This window comes from Trachypithecus francoisi, unplaced genomic scaffold (assembly GCF_009764315.1).
Source record: "Trachypithecus francoisi isolate TF-2019V2 unplaced genomic scaffold, Tfra_2.0 Lachesis_group10, whole genome shotgun sequence".
NCBI classification, from domain to species: Eukaryota; Metazoa; Chordata; class Mammalia; order Primates; family Cercopithecidae; genus Trachypithecus; species Trachypithecus francoisi.
The window spans coordinates 122,117,404-122,136,844 of record NW_022681455.1 but is presented as its reverse complement, the minus strand read 5'-3'; the positions used below and the strand labels follow the sequence as shown (position 1 = coordinate 122,136,844).

Sequence of the window (19,441 nt, the reverse complement as noted above, 5' to 3'; positions counted from 1 at the left end):
CAGAGTAGTGCCTGGCAAACAATAGGCGCTGGGTAAGTGTTCGCTGTCCTTACTGTCGCCTTGCTGGTGATTCGGCCCTTGCTGCCACAGTTCCTGTGCTCACACCAGCCAAGGACTCATTGTGACATGTGGGGGCCACTGGCTCTGGAGTTAGGCTGCCTGGGTTCCAGTTGTGTAACCTGAAACTCTCGAAGTCTCCATTTCCCCTGCTAACGCCTCCTGGGGCTGATGAGAGGATGCAATGCACACACGCCTAAAGGTCTGAGTATGACTGCATGAAATGATCATGATCACCCCGCGGCCCCTCCACTCCACCTTGGACATGAATATCATCTGGCCCTGGGCTCTGGCCCTGCTGGGACTCCCCGAGCTCAGTCACCACCAGCCTGCTGGGACAGGTCGAGCTCTTTCATTTTCCCACCCTGAAGCAAGCCTCAGTCACAGGGCCGTGAAATGTGAACCAACCAGAGCAACAAACAGACGTCAGCAAGTCATCGTTCCCCTTTCTAACGGGCAGCCCTGCCCCCGAAAACCGCCAGCTAAGACCCCAGTGCCCTTCCCCCACTGCAGACACGAAGCAGAGCGTCACCTAGAAGGTGCCCAACTGTGTCCCTGGCCCTGGGCTCCAGCCTGATGGGATCACCTTCCAGACAGCACAGGCCCTGGGAGAAAAAAGAGCCCTGTTCAAGAAAGGGGCCCCGTGAGCCACAGCTTGGAGACCTCAGGCCTGGGATTTGCAGTAGCAGGGGCCTCTGGCAGAAAGTCCACCAGGAGCGCACCAGGCTAAGCCCAGCAGCCTGACACCATTACCACCACTCTTCCTAGGCCACAGAGGTGGGCTCAGAATCCTAGGGCCTGTGTCCACACCAAGAAAGGCTGTGTGCACCACAGCTGGGCCATGTGTTGGAGACACCACACGTGCAATCCCCCGCACACCTTCCTTCAGTATGGACAGAGCCCTGCAGCAGGGGAGCGGTACAATTCGCTCTTATGCAGAGGGCCAGAGGCCTGTGGGGTTACAAGTGGAGGGGTAGAGATCTGAGCTTGCTCCTCCCTCTCCGTGGGTCCCTCTCCCCTTCCAACAGGATGGACCTCCCAGCTAGGCAAGCTGTTCGTTCATTCATCCAAACAATGTCTGCTGAGAGGCAGTGCCTCAGCGTCCCCATCGGTAAAATGGTGAGAGTAACAGTACCTTGCTGGGTTGTAGGGATTACTAATAGAACCTGCATAGCATAGCCCCTGGCAAGAGGAAACACACTAATCACATGAGTGGCCACTGCACGGTCACTACTGTAACTAACTGCCCGGCCCTGGCGACTCGGAGATCCCTGCACTCCTAAGCCTTCCAATCTGTGACATTCCGGGCTCCTGGATGGCCAGCCAGTCATCAGTCTCTGCATCGTAAAGCACCACCTGCCCCAGGGTACATGGGTTTACCCAGCATTAATCACCCCATGCTGGTAGACTCTGCTCTAGAAGGCGAACCCACCTCTCTCTTTAACTCCTATGCTGTCTTATGATGTCCACCCCATAAAAATCGCACAGACCCCCGGAATGTGCCTGGCTGCTCTGGCCTGTCCCTTTGCTCACTGTTCCCTTTGCCCATTCCCACCTCCAACCTGCTACCCTCATCTCCATCAGTCTCCATCCTACCTCTCCATCCAGATACCTGTCTCCTAAAAAGAAGTTCTTCCTGAAACTACCCACCTCTATGATGGCGTCTCTTCCTCCATCCAAACACAGGACAAGACATAAACCTCTCTAAGCCATGTGCTTTGTTCTACGGTGCATCGTAATTGTAATACCCCCATTTAACTATGAGTCCCTTGAGAGGGAAGAGTGTGTCTGACTTTCCAAGTGCCATGCCTGAGAGCACTCACTATGCAAGGACAGCGCCCCAGAACACTCACTTTGCACAAATAATATCTGGTGTTCAAGTTATACACCTAATGCTTACTCTTTACGAATAGCTGGCATCCAATTTCCCACATCAGTTCCCTTAACTTTTTTGACAAAATCACAAAGGAATGTTCACCAACCTTGGCAAACACTAAATTGAGAAGCTCACTTATTTCTACTTAAGATGTTTCTGCAGGAGGCTGAAATAGTTCCGTGTGCATCCAACAGGCGCATAGACATTGACGGACCCACACGGACATGGGGTCAGACCTGGCTTTGACACTAAACTCTACTTCCTTCCAGCTCTCTTTATCTGAGACTCCATGAGAGCATCTGTAAAATGGGAATAAAAACTTACCCCACAGGACTGTTGTGAAAGTAAAACGAGCACTATGCCTGGCACACAGTAGGGATACAATAAACATCGCTGCCAACCAAGTACATTAGGTCCATCTCTTACAACAGATTTGCTTACGCTACTTTATCCCCCACCAGAGAAGACTGCAAGCTTTGCCGACCTGCCACCAACCTCAAACCCAGGAACCAGATGAGACCACGGTCATGTGAATTTCCTTTCTAGGGAAGCCCCTCTGCTCTTGGTACCCTGGAGACCTCAAGGTCTACTGCTGCATCCCAGGGATCCTGGGGTGGGAGTAGTCATCGCTTCCATGCTCTCCTCTTCCTCCTGGACACACATGTAAACCATGTTCCCCAGTCTTCCCCTGCACTCTGTGTGGCCGCGTGTCTGAGTTCTGACCAACCAAGCGGCCAGACCTACAAACGGGTTGGCTGTGGTGCTCACTCTCCCCATCCCCGCAACAATGAAGGACCTAGGGGAGGGCAGAACCATTTCACAAGAAAAAGAGGGGACAGAACCCTCGGGAGACCCCTGCAGGACTACAAGAACTGGGCTGCACGAAGCCACCCAGATGCCAGGGCTGCATGTTACGGCAGCTAGCCTGCCTGGCGAACACACAGCCCCTTCCATACCTGTGGCTCCCCTTCCCTGCGGAGCCTCACACCGATGTGTGTGGTGGTAAACAGGGTCACCTAGTCCACACAGGCAGCCAACATGGGAGGGAGGACAGCCAGGCCTGGGTCTGCTCAGAAGACTGTGTGCTCCAATTTTCAGATATTCTGGACCTCTAAGGAAGCTGGCACTGGCCCAGGACACCCAGAGAAGCTAGCAGAAGTCCCGGTGTGATCTTCCCTCTCCAAATAACCCCACCTGAGCTTGATGCAGCCAGCCCAGCCCAAGGGAAGCACCCAGATGCCTGATTCCATATACTCAATTCCTATATCCACCCAGGGACCGGATGATCCGGCGCACGTGCTTCCCTCCAAAGAGAGTTTGCCCAGTGCAATCAGTTCAGTTGCTCTGTCCACCCTACCATTTCTGACAGTAGCTTGAAAGCAGCAGAGCCATGAACAAAGGATGCCATGGGAAGGCGGGAGTCTGGGTTTGAATCCCAGGAGGGCTGCTCGGCCAGCTGCCAGGGTCTCTGGGCCACACACTTCCCCTCACCCCCTCCCAGCTGGCAAAACCAGAGGTGAATCAGACCACTAGTGTGTTCTAGATCCTAGGATCCTCACAGTGTAGTTAAGGACGAAGGGAGTTGGGTTTTAAAAGTTCTGCTGGGCTTTGTCATTTAAGAGTCTCTTAAAGCACTGCTACACGGCTATTCTTCACTGTTTATTGGGAGGTAGCCAGGTTTGCAAAAAAAAAAAAAAAACAAACAAAACAAAAGAAAACACAGACAACAGAAGCGATAGAATGGAAGCTTTACAGGGCAAGGAGCTGCCTGTGTGCCTGGCACCTCGCACATTCTACATACTCATTAATGTTTTCAACAGATAATAACAGCTCCTGAGAGCAGAGGGAAGGAAACTGATCATCACAGAGCATGCACCAGGTGCAAGCCACTTTACTGGGTGGTTTCTAAGTACCATCTCCTGCCTCAGGGCCTTTGTAATTGCTGTTCCCTCTACCTGGAATGCTCTTCCCCATAGAAGTCCTATCACCCCCTTCCCTGACCACTATGTACAAAGCAGCCCCCCACTCGCCCCACCCTGCTTGCTTTTCTCCACAATCCCAGTCATCGGATTTTATAATTACTTGCTCTTAACTTAGTTGTTTGTCTGTCACCCACTCCCACCAACACAGGCTCCACGAGGGCAGGCTCTTGTTTTCTTCTGAGGGCCTAGAACGGTGACCCTTATCTGCTGAATGAAGGCATGAAAACACCCGCCAGGCCTCACCTCACTTACCCTGACATCAATGCTAAGAGGAAGTCCCTCTGATCCTCACTTTACAGATAAGGACACAGGCTAGGGGGCCTGCCCAAGGTCACCACCTGGGACGTTGCAGAAGCAGGATTTAAGCTCCCCTGTCCGATTTCAAAGTCCAGGTCCTCACTCCCCTACTCCACTGGGTCTGCCATGTTCTCTTCCTGTGGCCTCACTGCACACCCCAAATGCCAGGGCGAGTGCTGTGCACATGGGAGGGGTAAGGAAATGGCTACTGAAGTCAGGAACCAATTTCAGCACCAGAAATATTTTCTCTGCCATCTCCTTTGCCTCAATACACACAGCAAACACCTCCCCCACACGCACGTCTCATCACCCTTCGGTTAGGGCTCTGCTGATGTAAGCGAAGCTTCCTTTCAAAATGCGCACAATCTCCCTCGGTGCCTGTTGAATACACTGGGTGGTTCATCACCAGAGCCAGCAGCAAGGAAGAGAAATTCTCACTTCCTCTCTTTCTCCACCATGGGGCTGGGTGGCCTGGCTTCCATCCTGGGGAAAGCAGGAAGTCGGGGAACAAAAAGCGATGCCCTCAGGTGGAACTGCCCAGACCCTTGTCCTGCGGGTGGAGGTCAGCACGCGTCTTTGTTGGAGACCCCTGGTCACCTGTGTTCCTTCAGCTCTGGGGAAGACCAAGTGGCCAGAGCCTCTGAGGGGGATCCCTGGTTGGTGACCTTTAGCCACACCAAAGCATGACTCCAGGTAGCAGTAACTCCAGGCAACACTGCCCTTCCCTTTTCAAAAAGAGGCTCGGCTCCCCCATCCCAAAGAAGTAAGCAAAGGAAAATCCAAACTATCAAAATAGAGACAACTCAACTGAGTAAAAATAGAAAATGTTTTCTTTGAAGGAATTTCTTTGAAGGTATTAGTCCGTTTTCATGCTGCTGATAAAGACATACCTGAGACTGGGCAATTTACAAAAGAAAGAGGTTTAATGGACTCACAGTTCCACATGGCTGGGAAGATCTCACAACCACGGTGGAAGGTGAAAGGCACGTCTTACATGGTAGCAGACAAGAAGAGAATGAGAGAGCTAGGCAAAAGGGGTTTCCGCGTATAAAACCATCAGATCTCATGAGACTTATTCACTACCATGAGAAAAGTATGGGGGAAAGCGCCCCCATGAGTCAATTATCTCCCACTAGGTCCCTCACACAACACAAGGAAATTATGGGAGCTACGACTCAAGATGAGATTTAAGTGGGAACACATCCAAACCATATCAAAGAGGCTGAGACTAACCTCAATGACCATCAATAGGTGAGGGTCAACCTACATTATTGTGATACACTTCTATGACAGAACACTATGCAGCAGCGAAAAAGAATAAGGCAGCTGCACACGCATGGAGGGTCTCCAAAATATTCTGTCCAGTGAAGAACCATGGTGGACAGCTAGCTGTGTGTGTGCATGTCCAGATACACAAGAAACGAGTAGCAGCGTTTGCCTCCAAGGAGGGCCACTAGGGGCTGTGTGGGCATCAAGTAAGGGAAGCTTCATTTTTCATTACATGCCTTGTTATACTAATCAAATCTACCTGATGCATATATGAGTATTTCAATTTTTGTAATTTATCTTAAGAAACTAGACTATGCCCCCCAAGGAATTTTTCTTAAACTGCTTACAACAATTTCATTGCCTTCCTACCTATGAGACCTGCTAAATACCCCTAACTTTCCCCAGTGCACTACTCATCTCAGGGAACTCCCTGGAGGCCACCCATTTTTTAGGTAACAATACTTCCTTCCATTTGTGCAGAGGTCATGAAGCTCTTTCAGGGCAATTAGCAAAACAAGAGTTGGAATCCTGGTCACTGCATGCTGACTATACTAGTAGGTGCTTATCTATCCTCTCCAGTCCTTACAGCAACCCTAGACATGAGGTGCTCCTCCCTAAGGATGGAGAAAAAACAAGGCCCAGCAAGGGAAAGCAAAGCGCCAAAAGTTCCACAGCCAGGAAACTACACCCTCCAAATCCAGACCCAGCACCATGAGACCGCAAAACCCAAATCTGTTCTGTCCCATAGCAGAGATGCCCCACGTCAGGCTGCCTCACTTAATCTCATGTATTCCTTCAATCAAAGGTATATGCTGACCCCCTGCAATGTCCACAACAACAAAACACCAATCGGGTACCCTCAAGACAAGTCAGTACTGGCTGGCGGCAGTTGAGGCGCCCTGGGACAGCTCTGCCTTCTACCAGGTCCCCCTGAGCCCTGCCCACGACAACACCCCAGAAGTGCCCTCTCTCACTGCCCGGTGAGACACTAAGGAGCAGGCAGGGCCGCGACACCAGTCAACCTGTGGGCCAAGCAGCCCAAGTCAGCAGCAACTGCCACCTCTGTCACCCACTTGCAGGAAAGCTCAGCCACACGCAGTGAAAGTCCTTCTACCTGGACTGGCATGATGTTGCCATGGCCATAACAGGCATCTCAGATTGCACCAGGCAAATGCCAGCATCAAAACTTACTCCTTCCTTGGCTGGGCACGGTGGCTCACACCTGTAATCCCAGGATTTTGGGAGGCTGAGGTGGGCGGATCACGAGGTCAGGAGATCGAGACCACCCTGGCTAACACGGTGAAACGCCGTCCCTACTAAAAATATAAAAAATTAGCTGGGCATGGTGGCAGACATGGGCCTGTAGTCCCAGCTACTCGGGAGGCTGAGGCAGGAGAATGGCGTGAACCCAGGAGGCGGAGCTTGTAGTGAGCCAAGATTGCACCACTGCACTCCAGCCTGGGCGAAAGAGCGAGACTCCGTCTCAAAAAAATAAAAAATAAAAAAAAACTTACTCCTCCTTAAAATGCACTTACTTATTACAGCCTGGGGAAGGCAGACCATGTTTAAAGTTTAGAGAGAATTTTGACTTTTTCTCCTCTCTGTCTCAGCCCCTCCCCTCCACCACCTCCAATCAGACAAGTTGTCTAGGAAACAATCTTGATACACTCCAAAATCCTCCTATGACAAATGGCATGGAAAGGGGCAAAAAAATTCTCTGTGTTTACTGCCACGAGAAACATCAAATAAATTAAAGGCAGGCTAGGCACAAGGTGGGGAGCGGGGTATGTGACAAAAGTGAAAAAGCAATTAGCATGCGTGCATGTGGACACAGATGAGTTCTCGTGGGATCTGTGACCACCCTGGAGGACACAGATTTTAATTCTCAAGTAAAAACCAAGCCATGTGGATGTGTAACTCTTAGCTCAGCAAGTGACACACAGTAGGTGTGCAGTAAGCCTGTGCTAAACAAAGTCTGAGTTCAGACAACAACTGCTCCCCACCAAGAAAACACCAGACTAAAAAAACCACTGAGAATGAAGGTGGCTTCTCCTTTCCCATCCATAACGAGATGCCCGGAAACATTGCAATCAAACAGCAGAGCGGTGAAAATTTAAAAACAAGCCACTGATGAATTATGGCTTGAGAATAAAGAACACTACTATCACCTGTGTCCCGACCCCTGAATAAAGGACTTTCTGACTGGATCCACCATTCTGAAATACCGTGTGCCACACTGTCTTAAAAGTAAGATGAAATAAAAGGTAGGCAGCTTATTTGTACTTCTTTGGTGCAGAAGAAACAAAGCCTACAGACAAAGCCCTCTGCCCATGGACAAACATGTCTAGCAGGTGATCAAATTCAACCCAGAGACGAGAACAGCAAAATGGATTCTGGTCCTGCTGAACCCGGCTGCTTATGCAGAACCCCTGGCTGCCCCGGCTGTCATTTACAACCAACACAACCATCACCAGCCATGAAGAGCCAGTGAGGCCCAGGGACTGGGAAGTTTGGGTACAAAGAGGGTACAGGGCACCACATTCAGGCTACAGTCTGGGCAGACAGGCCCTTCCCCACAAAGGTGCAGTCCTGGGTCCCCCAGGGAGGGGGCCCTGGCCTCCCCATCTCCCCTCCCAAGTCAGCTGTCGCCTGTCTGCTTCCTCCTTTGTTTACGAGCATTTCGGATCCAAAGTCTCCAAGCACAGGGTGCATCAGACCTGGCGGCTGTCACAAGCCACATTAGGCACGCTGTTGGCTCTGTAAGGATTTAATCAGTAACTGGCCCAGAAGACCAGGGCAGGGCAAGCTCCGACCTGATCCCACAGGAGGCAAAGTTTACAGGCAGGCCAGGTGGGTGAGGCTGCTGGTTCCTCTGGTAAGACAACCTGGAGGGCTATCAGGTCCCTTGGACCCCAGACTAAAAGGTGTCCCTAGCTGGTGTCACCCAGCAGGTGGGACTGGGAGCCCCAGTACGCCTGCATCCCAGCCTGATGCAGATGTGCTCCTGGAAGCCTGGTCTTAAATCTCTCACGATTCAGTTAATTGGATCAGCGGAGACAGACTGCAGAAGGTTTGGGCAAAAAAGAGTATTTGGTTTGTTTACTGGTTTGAATCCGTATCAATCACTCTGGGTGTTGTTCCTGAAGCCCATACAATTCACCAGATATTTACCAGATGATTCTGAGTTGGGCTGTGTACACGGCTTAAAATATGGATGATTGATATTTCAAGGAAGGATATGACTCTATAGGAAACATACTTGGCACAGCAGGAGCTCAGGGCTGGGCATGGGGCTGCTGCAAAGCCACAGGACTGCAAAGGGTTTCTGTTGTAGGGAACTGCACTCAAATTCACCTTTGTTTCATTTGGGCTCATATTTCTCAATAGAGTGCTTAGGCTGCACTATAAAACGCAGACGGATTACATAATGTCCAGGCCTCAGGGAAACCCGACAGGGGCTCCTCGGCTTCCCCGACAGCCTGGACACCAACCAGGTGTCTCATGATGGGACAAGAGCCCTGGTGGCAGTCCCAACCTCACCTCTGCCCCAGAGGCCAGCCCTCCAGCCAGGCCCGCCCTCACAGCCCCACCTCCAGGCTCATAGGCCCTGAGGCAAGGCTCCCTGGAGCCCCCCAGAGGGCAAGGGCAAGACTTAAGGACACCCCCTGCCTGCAGTGCTTGGTGACGAAAGGCAGCGGAAAGGGGATTTTGCCAGCCCATCGGACACTTCCTTATAGTTCCTCTTGCCACATTTCCTAACGCCAGAGCATGGCTCTGCCAAGAGGAATCTCGCTCCATGGATAAGCCTCAGTCCCCAGTACTAGACAGGTGTTCTCCAGAGAGGCCCACGCTACCGGCGGTGCCACCCACCTGGGCTGGCCAAGGTGAGCAAGGGGCCTCTGGCTATTCAGGTCTTTCTTCCTTCCTTCCCTCTCTCAGACAGACCTCTTGAGCAATTGGAGGTAAGTGGGGAGCCATCAGGCTCGAGAGCTGGCTTCCTGTAAACTGAGGGCTGCAGCAGCGGGACACTTGCTCCTGGCTTCTCCCATGGGGAGAAGGGGCTCCACCTGGCCTTCCCATGGCAGGTCACTGTCCCTTCTAACCATTTTCCTAGCCCCCACCACCACTCCCCTTCATTTCGTGGAGTGTAAGAGGAAAAAAAAAAAAAAAGGCCAATAAAGTACCCCTGAGCCAGGTGAAAATTCTGAAGCCAGATCTGGGTCTCCAGATCCCAGGCAGGGGGCACCGCGGTCACCAGTGCCTCCCCACATCAGAAACACTCTGTACTGGCAAATTTTCAGAGGCTCTCTCCCCCTCCATCCATTGGAAAGCCAAATGCTGCGGCCTGTGGCGCGGGACGGGCTTGAGAACATGCACCAGCCTGACCAGGGGACTGGGCCGCCTCCCCGCGACCAGCAATCCTCCCTGAGAAAGAAGTCTTTGCAGATATTGCACCAATGTGCCCACAGGAAAGAGAAAATAGGTGCTCTAAGCATGTCGGACCCCAAATTCAGAATAAAAGTCCTCGAGCACTGCAATGCTCTGGGGTGGGGGGTGGGGGACTGGTTCAAGGAGTAGGATTCTTCAGCTAACTTTTCCCCTCTCCCCATTCCTTGGGGAATGTGTCATGGCCTGTGACACACCGCCAAGGGAACATGGATGCCAGGGAAATGTCTACACACGCTACACGTTTGTGACATGCCATGTAAGCGACACCCTGTTTCCTGGCTGGGTTTTCTTGGCACAGGTGTGGGCAGGCAGTGGATTCGGCCCCCTCCCACTGTGCTTAGTAAACAGGATCACGGTGGCCCCAGGGAGGAGTGTGCATTCTGGAGAAGACAAGCCACCCCTCCAAGGAGGATGGGACCCCCACGGCAAGGCTCAGGCCCCAGCCGATATTTGAAACTGTCCTTGTTTCAAAACACAAAGCATCCTGTTCAAGCTCCTACCCGCCACCCCCAGTCTCCCCTCGACCCCACCACAGCTGTCTTTCTCCACGTACCGAGGCCACCATTTGCAGATCTGATTTCAGAAACAGATCAATGGATTTTCCTCTCCGACTCATCCAGCTGACCCAGTCCTAGCCATGTATTTAAAAACAGTAACAAAATTAAACCTCCAACAACAAAACACACACGTATATACACACTCTACAGACAATGCCGGACCAAGCAGCTTCCAGGCTAGAACTCGATCACCGCTGGGTCCTGAGATATTCCAGGACCACTGCCCCCTCCCCCTCCACTTCCAACCTCTCAATGTACGAATGAGATTTTCAGAAAGGGAAGCACCCCGTTCTGCCTGCCAGCCCTGGCAGGAAAGAGAATAAAGGACGGGTAAACCAAACAGAGGAACTGGCTTCTGGAAATTCTTTGGGTTTAGGGGTTTGGAGGTTTTGTTGTGTTGGTTTTTTTTTATTTTGAGGGGTGGTATTTTGTTTTCCCCTCCCCCATCCCTCAGATCCAGATGGGCCAGGGGCTTCCAGAGAGAGAACCCCCTCCACCATCAGGGCCCAGCGTCGGGTCCATCCTCGAGTCCCAGCCACCAGAAACACAAGAGCTGGGGGCAGAAGGTCCCCGGGCACCCAGTCTGGCGGTGGGCCGAGTCTCCAGAATTTTAAGGGTCTCTCTCGAGCCCGGTCGGCTGGTCTGGGCTTCAGACTCCAAAATTGAGCCCCGCGAGCAGGCCAGGAGCGGGAAGCCCTGGTTCTCCCCGTTCCCCCGGCACCCCCCACCGCCCCCCAGGCCCTGGGCTCCAGGTGCAGCGCCAGGGGGCAGCCACGGAGGGCGCATCTCGGGCCCGGAGGGGAGGCTAGGGTGCAGCCGCGCAGAGCCACTCACCGTGGCGGACGCCAGGCTGTTGTCGGCCAGCGTTAGGTGGTGCGGCTCCCAGCGCCTCAGGAATTTCGAGGTGAGGATCTTGCTGAGAAAGGTCCGCGGGTGCCGGATGACACAGACCTGAATGTCGCCCTCCTGCAGCAGTTTGTACCTCATCCCGTTGCAAAGCAGAAGAGCCCGGCGGCACGGCACTGCGCCCATCTTCGTGCCCTCGGGGGCCGACACGTCGCCCCCCAGCAGCGGCTTGGTCTCCTCGATCTGCCGGGGGTCGCCGCCGCCGCCCGAACTGCTGGTCACATCCATGGCCGCGCCGGGGGAGGGGGCTGGGGGCGGGGAGAGGGGACTGTCCTGGGCTGCTGGGGCGGCGAGGCCCCCGGATCCGGCGGCCCGCACCCCCCCACCCCCCGGGAAGGTGGGGGGGTGTGGGACTGGGGGCGCCCGCAGGGGAGGGGGCGCTGCCCGCGGGGGGCGGCGCGTGCGGCGGGCTGGGCCGGCCTCGGCGCTTCCTGCGGGGCTCCGGGCTTCCTCCTAGCTCGTCGGGTGCATGCTCGCGGCGGCTGACCGGGCTCGGCGGGCGGCGGGGAGGGGCGGGGGAGGCTGAGGGCGGGCCGGGGCCAGGCGCGGAGGGCGGGCGCCGGGGTGGGGGCGGCGGGGTGGGGGCGGGCGTGTCTCGGGGCCCCGCGCCGCCGCCGCGCGCGTGTGTACGGAGCGTGTGTCCGCGCGGCCGTCCGGGCGAGAGTGGCCGCGGGCGGGGCGGGCCGCGCACTGGGCTCGCGGAGCCCGGGGCGCCCGCGCGATTGGTCCCCGCGGGGTCATGTGCCCGCCCCTCTGACGTCAATGGCGGCAACGGCGGCGGCCGCGGCGGCTTCGGCCTCTAGCGGGCGGAGTCCGCGGTCCGGGCGGGGTCGCGGCCCACGACGGGGAGGCGCGGCCCGACGGGAGGGGCAGCCCCTGGGGAGGGGGCTGGGGCGGGCGAACTCCGCAGGGCCCCTGCCCGCCCCGCCCGGAATGTGGGGAGGGGGCGGGGCGCGTGACGTCACGCCAGCCGCGCCCCCGCGGGTGCCCGGGCGGGAGCCCAGCCCGGCGGCCCGAGAGAGGGGCCCGCGTCCCGCCCACTCCGTCGCCCCCGGGCCGGACTCGGACGGGGAAAGAAGGATACCCGAGGGCCGGGGGCTGGGTGGAGGGACCGGGGCTGGAACCCTCGACCGCTGACGCCCCCTCCGCGGTCCAGGCTGCCCAGCGGGCTAGCCAGATGGAGCCGTGGGACGCGGACGCCTCCCCGACTGAAAGTGTCCCCGCGATGATCATGAGCCCACCCTGCCCTGTCTCTCACTGCGGGACCCGGCAGGCCTCGAACTCCTGGCCTTTGACGTCTGCTGGCTTTGGCCTTGGGGGTTCTCAAACCTTCTGGGGAAAGGGGACGGCCCCCATCCCCCTTTTTCTTCTGCTCCTGGAAACAGAGCCTCTTCTAGGAACCCAGTTAAAGCCCCCACTACCTACACAGCCACCCCTCTTGTGCCCACCCCAGCAGCTCCCCCTACTTTACCTTCCCTGGGACCCCACCTGGTCATTTTATCTGAATTCACAGGCCCAGCACCAGCCCACGAGAGAACCATATTCCATTCTCTTGTGACCCGGGGTATCAGGAACTGCAGCCTGGATGCAAAAAGCTTCCTTTCTGCCATCACAAGCAGCCGGCACCTAAGACCACCTAGCAAATGCTCAGCTCCTCAGCCAGGTTTTCTTACCTCCACGTGCTCCTGCAGCTAATAACGTTAAAACCCCAGATTTTTGCCTTTTTAAGTGAAGGTGCCTCTGTAGTGAACACATGAATGTGTGCAGCGTGTTGAACTGTGTCGTGAACACTGCGGAATATCCACAGCATCTGTGCCGTTGGTGGAAATTATTCACACCCCCTCTCCCAAGAACAGGCAGCGTGAAGGTGCTGCCCAGAGGACCCTCTCCCCAGCCTGGCCAGGGTTTCAGGCAGGGGGTGAAAGGCAGGTCCCAGGCTGCACCCCTCATCAAAGAAGACTCACATCCAGCCTGCCCAGGAGATGCCTCCTGGGGGAGGCACAATTAGATTAGAAATTTAGAAATTCATTAACTCCCCACAATTTGCTGTCATTTCCTTCAAGTTTTGAGCTTGAACAGCCTTGAGAAAACCACCACGCATGAAGGGGCGAGACCTAGATATGTAGGTGTTGGGGGGTGGTTGTGGCCAAGAAACCCCCCAGTCCATTAAGGGAGTGGGAATAGATCCTTCGTTCAAATTTTTTTTAATTGAGCTCCTGCTGTATGCTGGTCACAGGCCAGGCACTAGGGTATTAATAGTAGTGACTATAATAACCACAGTGGCCAGAGACTTCCTATGTGCTAAGAATTTTGTATGCACACATCATTTTCTTCTCACACCCTATGACGTAGGTGCTGTCCTCATCCTCAACCACAAAGCAGGGAGGTCAGAGTCCAGAACAATAACAGACATTATGCTTGGTGCTCCAGGAACAGAAAGGGCGATGTCTAACCCAGTGTGGGGGACCAGGGTACTCTAAGAGTTCTTCAGGAATCAAGAAGGGGACAGGTGCTCGAGGAAGAGGGAATGGCTCCTACCAAGGGAAAGAGATGAGAGGATGCTCAGCTTATTCAGGAAACTGAACTCACTTGCCATGGAGTGCAAGGTCCCTGGAGGGGGTGGAGCAGAGATGTAGGCGGTGAGCAAGCAGCGCCCTGAAATACAAACCGAGGGACTAGAGCAGTGGGGAGATACCACATGGGCCATGCAAAGGAGTGACTTGTACATGGCATCTTCAAAAGGCTGCAGTGTGGCACAGATGAGCGTTGCAGAGGAGAAACCTAGAGGCAAGGAGGTCAGTGAGGACACTTTCATCCCTACCTCCCCCCACAGAAGGAAGCAATGAGGGCTAGCACAAAGTCACCGGGTGGAGTGGCCCAGGGGCAGGCAAAGCAGTTGCTGTCCACTTCAGGGACATCCGTGGACACGCCCCTACCCATACAGGGCATAAAACTCCAGTAGAAGGAGGAGATTTAAGCAGGATGTAAATCCCTGATATATTCCAGGACCTTTCCAGACATCCTCAATGCAGTGCAGCAGAGTGGTTGATTTGTAAACATTAAGTAGGACATACCGTGATAATGACCGGTACCCAAACGCCAGATACTATGCTGGAGGCCTTATATATTTGTTCTCATTTATTCCTCCTCACCAACCTAGGAAGTAGGAACTATTACCAACCCCATCTTAAGAGTGAGGAAGTTGAGGCTCAGACAGGGTCAGACAACAATGAGGATCCAGCTGAGGTTTGAACCTCAGATTCTGTTTGACCTCAAATTTCATGCGCTTCCCACTCCTCTGGGAATTTAGGAAGACATTACAAATGTCTATCGTAATGTTGTCCTGAGCAGGCATTCAGGAAAAAAGTATTGAATTCAATCAATGTCACCTTTAAATAACAGTATTTCTTGAATATAGTTTCAACTCAGGGAAATGGAGCCCCCAAGACACTGCAAAGAAAGTTCCTAAGGGCAGAAGCCAGAATCGCCTGTCTGGCAACAGCACTAGCTCAGTCCTAGACAAAGCTGGGGTGCAGCAAATACACAGTGACTGATTGTCAAAAACATACTCCTTGGTGCTTAGCAAAGGTCCAGCCACAGGATCAGGTCATTAAGTTGCGGGGGATGAGATGGGATGGCATTAGTACTCAGTCTGTGACAATGTGACAGTCGAGTCCACAGCCTCCTAGACTGGGACTTGGGTAACTCATTGCAGAGCCCCTCCACCTTCCAGTATCCCAGGTTCCCAACCTAGAAAGGAATCTTAATCCAGCCATCAGACTCCATCAGAGCCCCATCCCTGGAGCTCCCCAAATTATAGGAGATACAAGTCCATCGAGCTCCTGTGGATGGACCATGTCCCCGAGTCATGCTCAATGTCCTGGAACTCCAGACCCTGCAAAGAATGGTCCGAGCCCCTAAGAGTCTCGCCTTCTAACGCTGAACTTGAGAAGTTTACAGAGTAGCAGGAAGGGCACGGCAGTTCATGCACCCTTCACTCCCCTTGGGCTCTCGCGGGCTCGTTCACTAACCAAAGGCCAGTTCACCAGACAAACCTGTCATTTTCTGCATTCTTTGCTGGCGGTGTCTCCTTGTTTGAGCCAGTTCCAAAGGATGACGTCTGCCCTCACCTGAACTACCACTTTCGTTCAACAGCCCACTGTGGGGTCACACCGGGCCACACTGGTGGAGGACTCACTTGGTCAAGCTCAGTGCTGGGAGCTGGGATGCCATACTGAACAGGCAGTAAAGTGCCTTCGTGGGCACAGTCTCAACTCCAGTTCTCTGAGGTGTCCCCTGTAGCCAACTCAGAAGGGAAAGACATACCTGTTACCCAGGCTGCCATTAAGGAATCTGATGAGGTGGCAAAGTCCCTGTTGGGAAGAAGAGCAACGGAGCTGAGGTGCAGCCTAGGAGAGGTGGAGCTGAGGCACCTTCCAGCAGCTGCACCAGTAAGTGGATGTTCCCCTGCTCCCATGAGGGCAGCATTTTATGTGCTATGGATCTGTAGTACCCAACAAGGCCCCTGGCCCTCAAATAGGTGCTAATAGGTGCTAATAAACAGGTGTTTAATGGAATCAAATAAAAGAAAGAATGAATGAAGCAGGGCAAAGTAAATGCATCATGATTATCTGTTAATTGGCTGGATCTAGCTGCAATGCCAATGTCCTCACCCCTGAGCTACATGACCCTGCTTCATTCATTCTTTCTTTCTTTTATTTGACTCCATTAAACACCTGGTTTATTAGCACCTATTTGAGGGCCGGGGACGGTGTTGGATACTATAGATCCATTGCACATAAAATGCTGCCCTCATGGGACCTCAGCAACTATTGTCCTGGAGGGTCAGCAACTATAGTCAAGAGGCCAGATTCAGCCCATGGACTCCAAAGCCTAAAATATTCACTCTCTGGCCCCTTTTCAGAAAAAGTTTGGCAACCCCTACAATAGACATAAATAACTTCAAGAAGAGAGATACCGGCAAAATGTACTGAAATAATTAGGAAATGATGGGTTTTATTACCTTTTAAAACATATTATTCATTTAATTGTAACTTTACATAACTTAATCTTTTTTTTTTTAACTGGCTGTTTAACAACCAGTGGTCTCCAACGGAGATCCACTCCAGCCTCTGTACAGCTCTCTCTCTTTGCCCCACCCCACCATGAAATGGCGCACAAACCCCAGTGCACTGCACTGTACCCTCCAAGCAAGCAGGGTTCATTCTGGTTTTGCTCAACACTGTATCCAGTGTCGTGTTCAACAGTCAGCCTGCTGAAAAAAGAAAAGCCTGAGCTATAAAGTTGGACAGTTTCCCTGGTGCAGATACAACCACCATAGCCAATTATTATACAAGCTATCAACATGTGTCCTTTGACATGGAGTTAGGAAGACATGTACCCCACGGCAGAGTTTTCACCACACAGATATAATACACCAGCAAGCGGCCTGATTCAGCCGATGGACTCCAAAGCCTAAAATAGTCACTCTCTGGCCCCTTTACAGAAAAAGTCTGGCGACCCCTACAATCGACATAAATAACTTCAAGAAGCGAGATACCAGCAAAATGTAGTAAAATACTTAGGAAGTGATGAGTTGTATTACTTTTTAAGATATTATTTAATTGTAAGTTTACATAACTTAATTTTTTTTTTTTTTACTGGCTGTTTGGCAACCAGCTTGCAAAATTTCTGAAAAATTAACAATCAGCTATCATGAGCCATTACAGGCTGGCTTCAGGACAACGCTACTTGTTTCTCCAGGGCATTGCACAAGGTAAATGCACCATGATTATCTGTTGAATGGCTGGATCTAGCTGAGATGCCAATGTCCTAACTCCCAAGCTACATTACCCTGCTTCATTCTTTATTTCTTTTCTTTGATTCCATTAAACACCTGTTTATTAACACTGATTTGAGTGGCAGGGACTTTGCTGGGTACTACAGGTCCATCACATATATGATGCTGCCCTCATGGGAGCTCACAGTCATGTGGGAAAGCCAGACGCTCCCACAAAAAAAAATCACAACGGCCCCCCAAAAAGTATGCCAAGAAAAAAACAAACTCTCTGCTCTTTCGCTTACCAGCTGTATGTGTCTTTGATTTATTTACTGTAAAGTGGAGTCGTCACAGTACCTTCCTCCCAGGTCGCAGAAATTCAATGAGATGATCAAGCCGAACCCAGAGTGAGCACTTGCCATAGTGTTAGCTATTTCACATCACCACCGTTATTTTAGAACCTGTGTTGTCATGACCCTTGCAATGGGCCCTCCATCTAGACCACTGTTCTGAGTCGTTCCCATTTGCCCAGCAAGTGGGTATAGACCCTCTAGACACAGCATCTCTGCAGGATTGGAAGCAGGGTTTCCAATTTGGGCCATATTCACATTTGGGATGGATGACACTTTGTGGCAGGTAGCTGTCCCGTGCTCTCTGACATGTTCTGCAGCACGCCTGGCCTCCACCTGTTGGATGCTAGTAGCATCCGCAAGTCATAACAACCAAACATTTCTCTGAACCTTGCCAAATGTCACCTAGGAGGCAAAATCACCCCTGGTTTCAAGGAAGGTGTTTACTTCTCCCTCTCAGCTGGCAGGGGATGCTGTGGTGTGAGCCACCTCCTCATCAGTCGTCCTGTGGGTCACAGTCTCGGGGAGATTCTATTGTCCACACTCGTACCCTGACACATTCCTCCTCAGATGCCACTTACAGGGTCTAGTAGCAAACTCGTTCCCAGCCAACTTTATCAGACCGTCAAGGAACACAGGGCCCCATAGGATGCAATGAGATGCAACTTGTATTAAGTCATGGTTTTGGAGTCCGTTTAATGGCGTGAGGCTGCGTGTGTAATAAAATGTTAAGCACCAAAAGCAGGCGACAAAATTGTTCCTAAGCAGTCCCAATTTCGTAGCTACCCATGATGCTATTGCTTTTGGGGGATTCTTCGGAAGTTCCGTCTGAAAATTCTGTCTCAAAATTACATCAGCCAGGAAAGCATTCCGGAGTCTCATTTATAACAGGCACCAGGTACTAGCATAAGAGAACAGACACTCCGTACTGATGGCATTTAATGTGCTGATCAAATAATAAAATGTGCTCATTCTCCCGGTGTAAAAAGAGGAGTCGTGTTTTGTGAGGTTGGTGAACATGCTCCTCCCGCTTCTGGCTGATGTGAAGCCAGCCCATTCTCTAGCTCCAGCAGTGGGAAGGGAGGAGACGGGAAGGTGATTCACATTCAGCCGCCTGTGATGCTGGGGAGCCGAATGATAGCTCCCCACCCTCTCTGCTTTTAGGAGACGAGGGAGGGCAACAAGGGAACATGAAGTGCCAGCCCCTCCCCCTTCCCTTCTCACTGTCACCAAATAATTAACTCTGGAGTTGCTGAGAAAGTACTACAGAGGACTCAGTGCTTTCCTAGAACTAATATTTCTTACAATCAATTGATTGCTTTTTCTACGTACACCAAAACAATAGTAGTTATCTCCGGAGAGATGGGATTATGGGCAACATGTTGTCTATTTATTTATTTAGAGACAGAGTCTCGCTTGTTGCCCAGGCTGGAGTGCAGTGACGTGATCTCAACTCACTGCAACCTCCACCTCCCAGGTACAAGCAATTCTCCTGCCTCAGCCTCCCGAATAGCTGGGATTACAGACACTCGCCACCACACCCAGCTAGTTTTTGTATTTTTAGTAGAGATTAGGTTTCACCATGTTGACCAGACTGGTCTCAAACTCTTGACCTCAAATGATCTACCCTGCTCGGCCTCCCAAAGTGCTAGGATTACAGATGTAAGTCACTGCGCCCAGTCTCTTTTCCTTTTGAAATCAATGTTATTTTGGTTTGGTTTGGTTTCTTTTTCTTTTTTTTTTTTTTTTTTTTTTGAGACGGAGTCTCCTGTCTCCCAGGCTGGAGTGCAGTGGCACGATCTCGGCTCACTGCAAGCTCTGCCTCCAGGGTTCACGCTATTCTCCTGCCTCAGCCTCCCAAGTAGCTGGGACTACAGGCACCCGCCACCACGCCTGGCTAATTTTTTGCATTTTTAGTA

General features: G+C 52.5%; 1 protein-coding gene across 1 annotated transcript in view; it reads right to left on the bottom strand.

The window, feature by feature from the left end:
• CMIP (c-Maf inducing protein) overlaps nt 1-12,068 on the bottom strand; it is a 272,103-nt gene extending 260,035 nt beyond the window's left edge. The window contains exon 1 of the mRNA XM_033219126.1: nt 11,322-12,068. Coding sequence (XP_033075017.1) covers nt 11,322-11,621 — 300 coding nt within the window. The 5' untranslated portion in view covers nt 11,622-12,068. The remainder of the gene's footprint in view (nt 1-11,321) is intronic.
• Nucleotides 12,069-19,441: the final 7,373 nt, after the last annotated feature.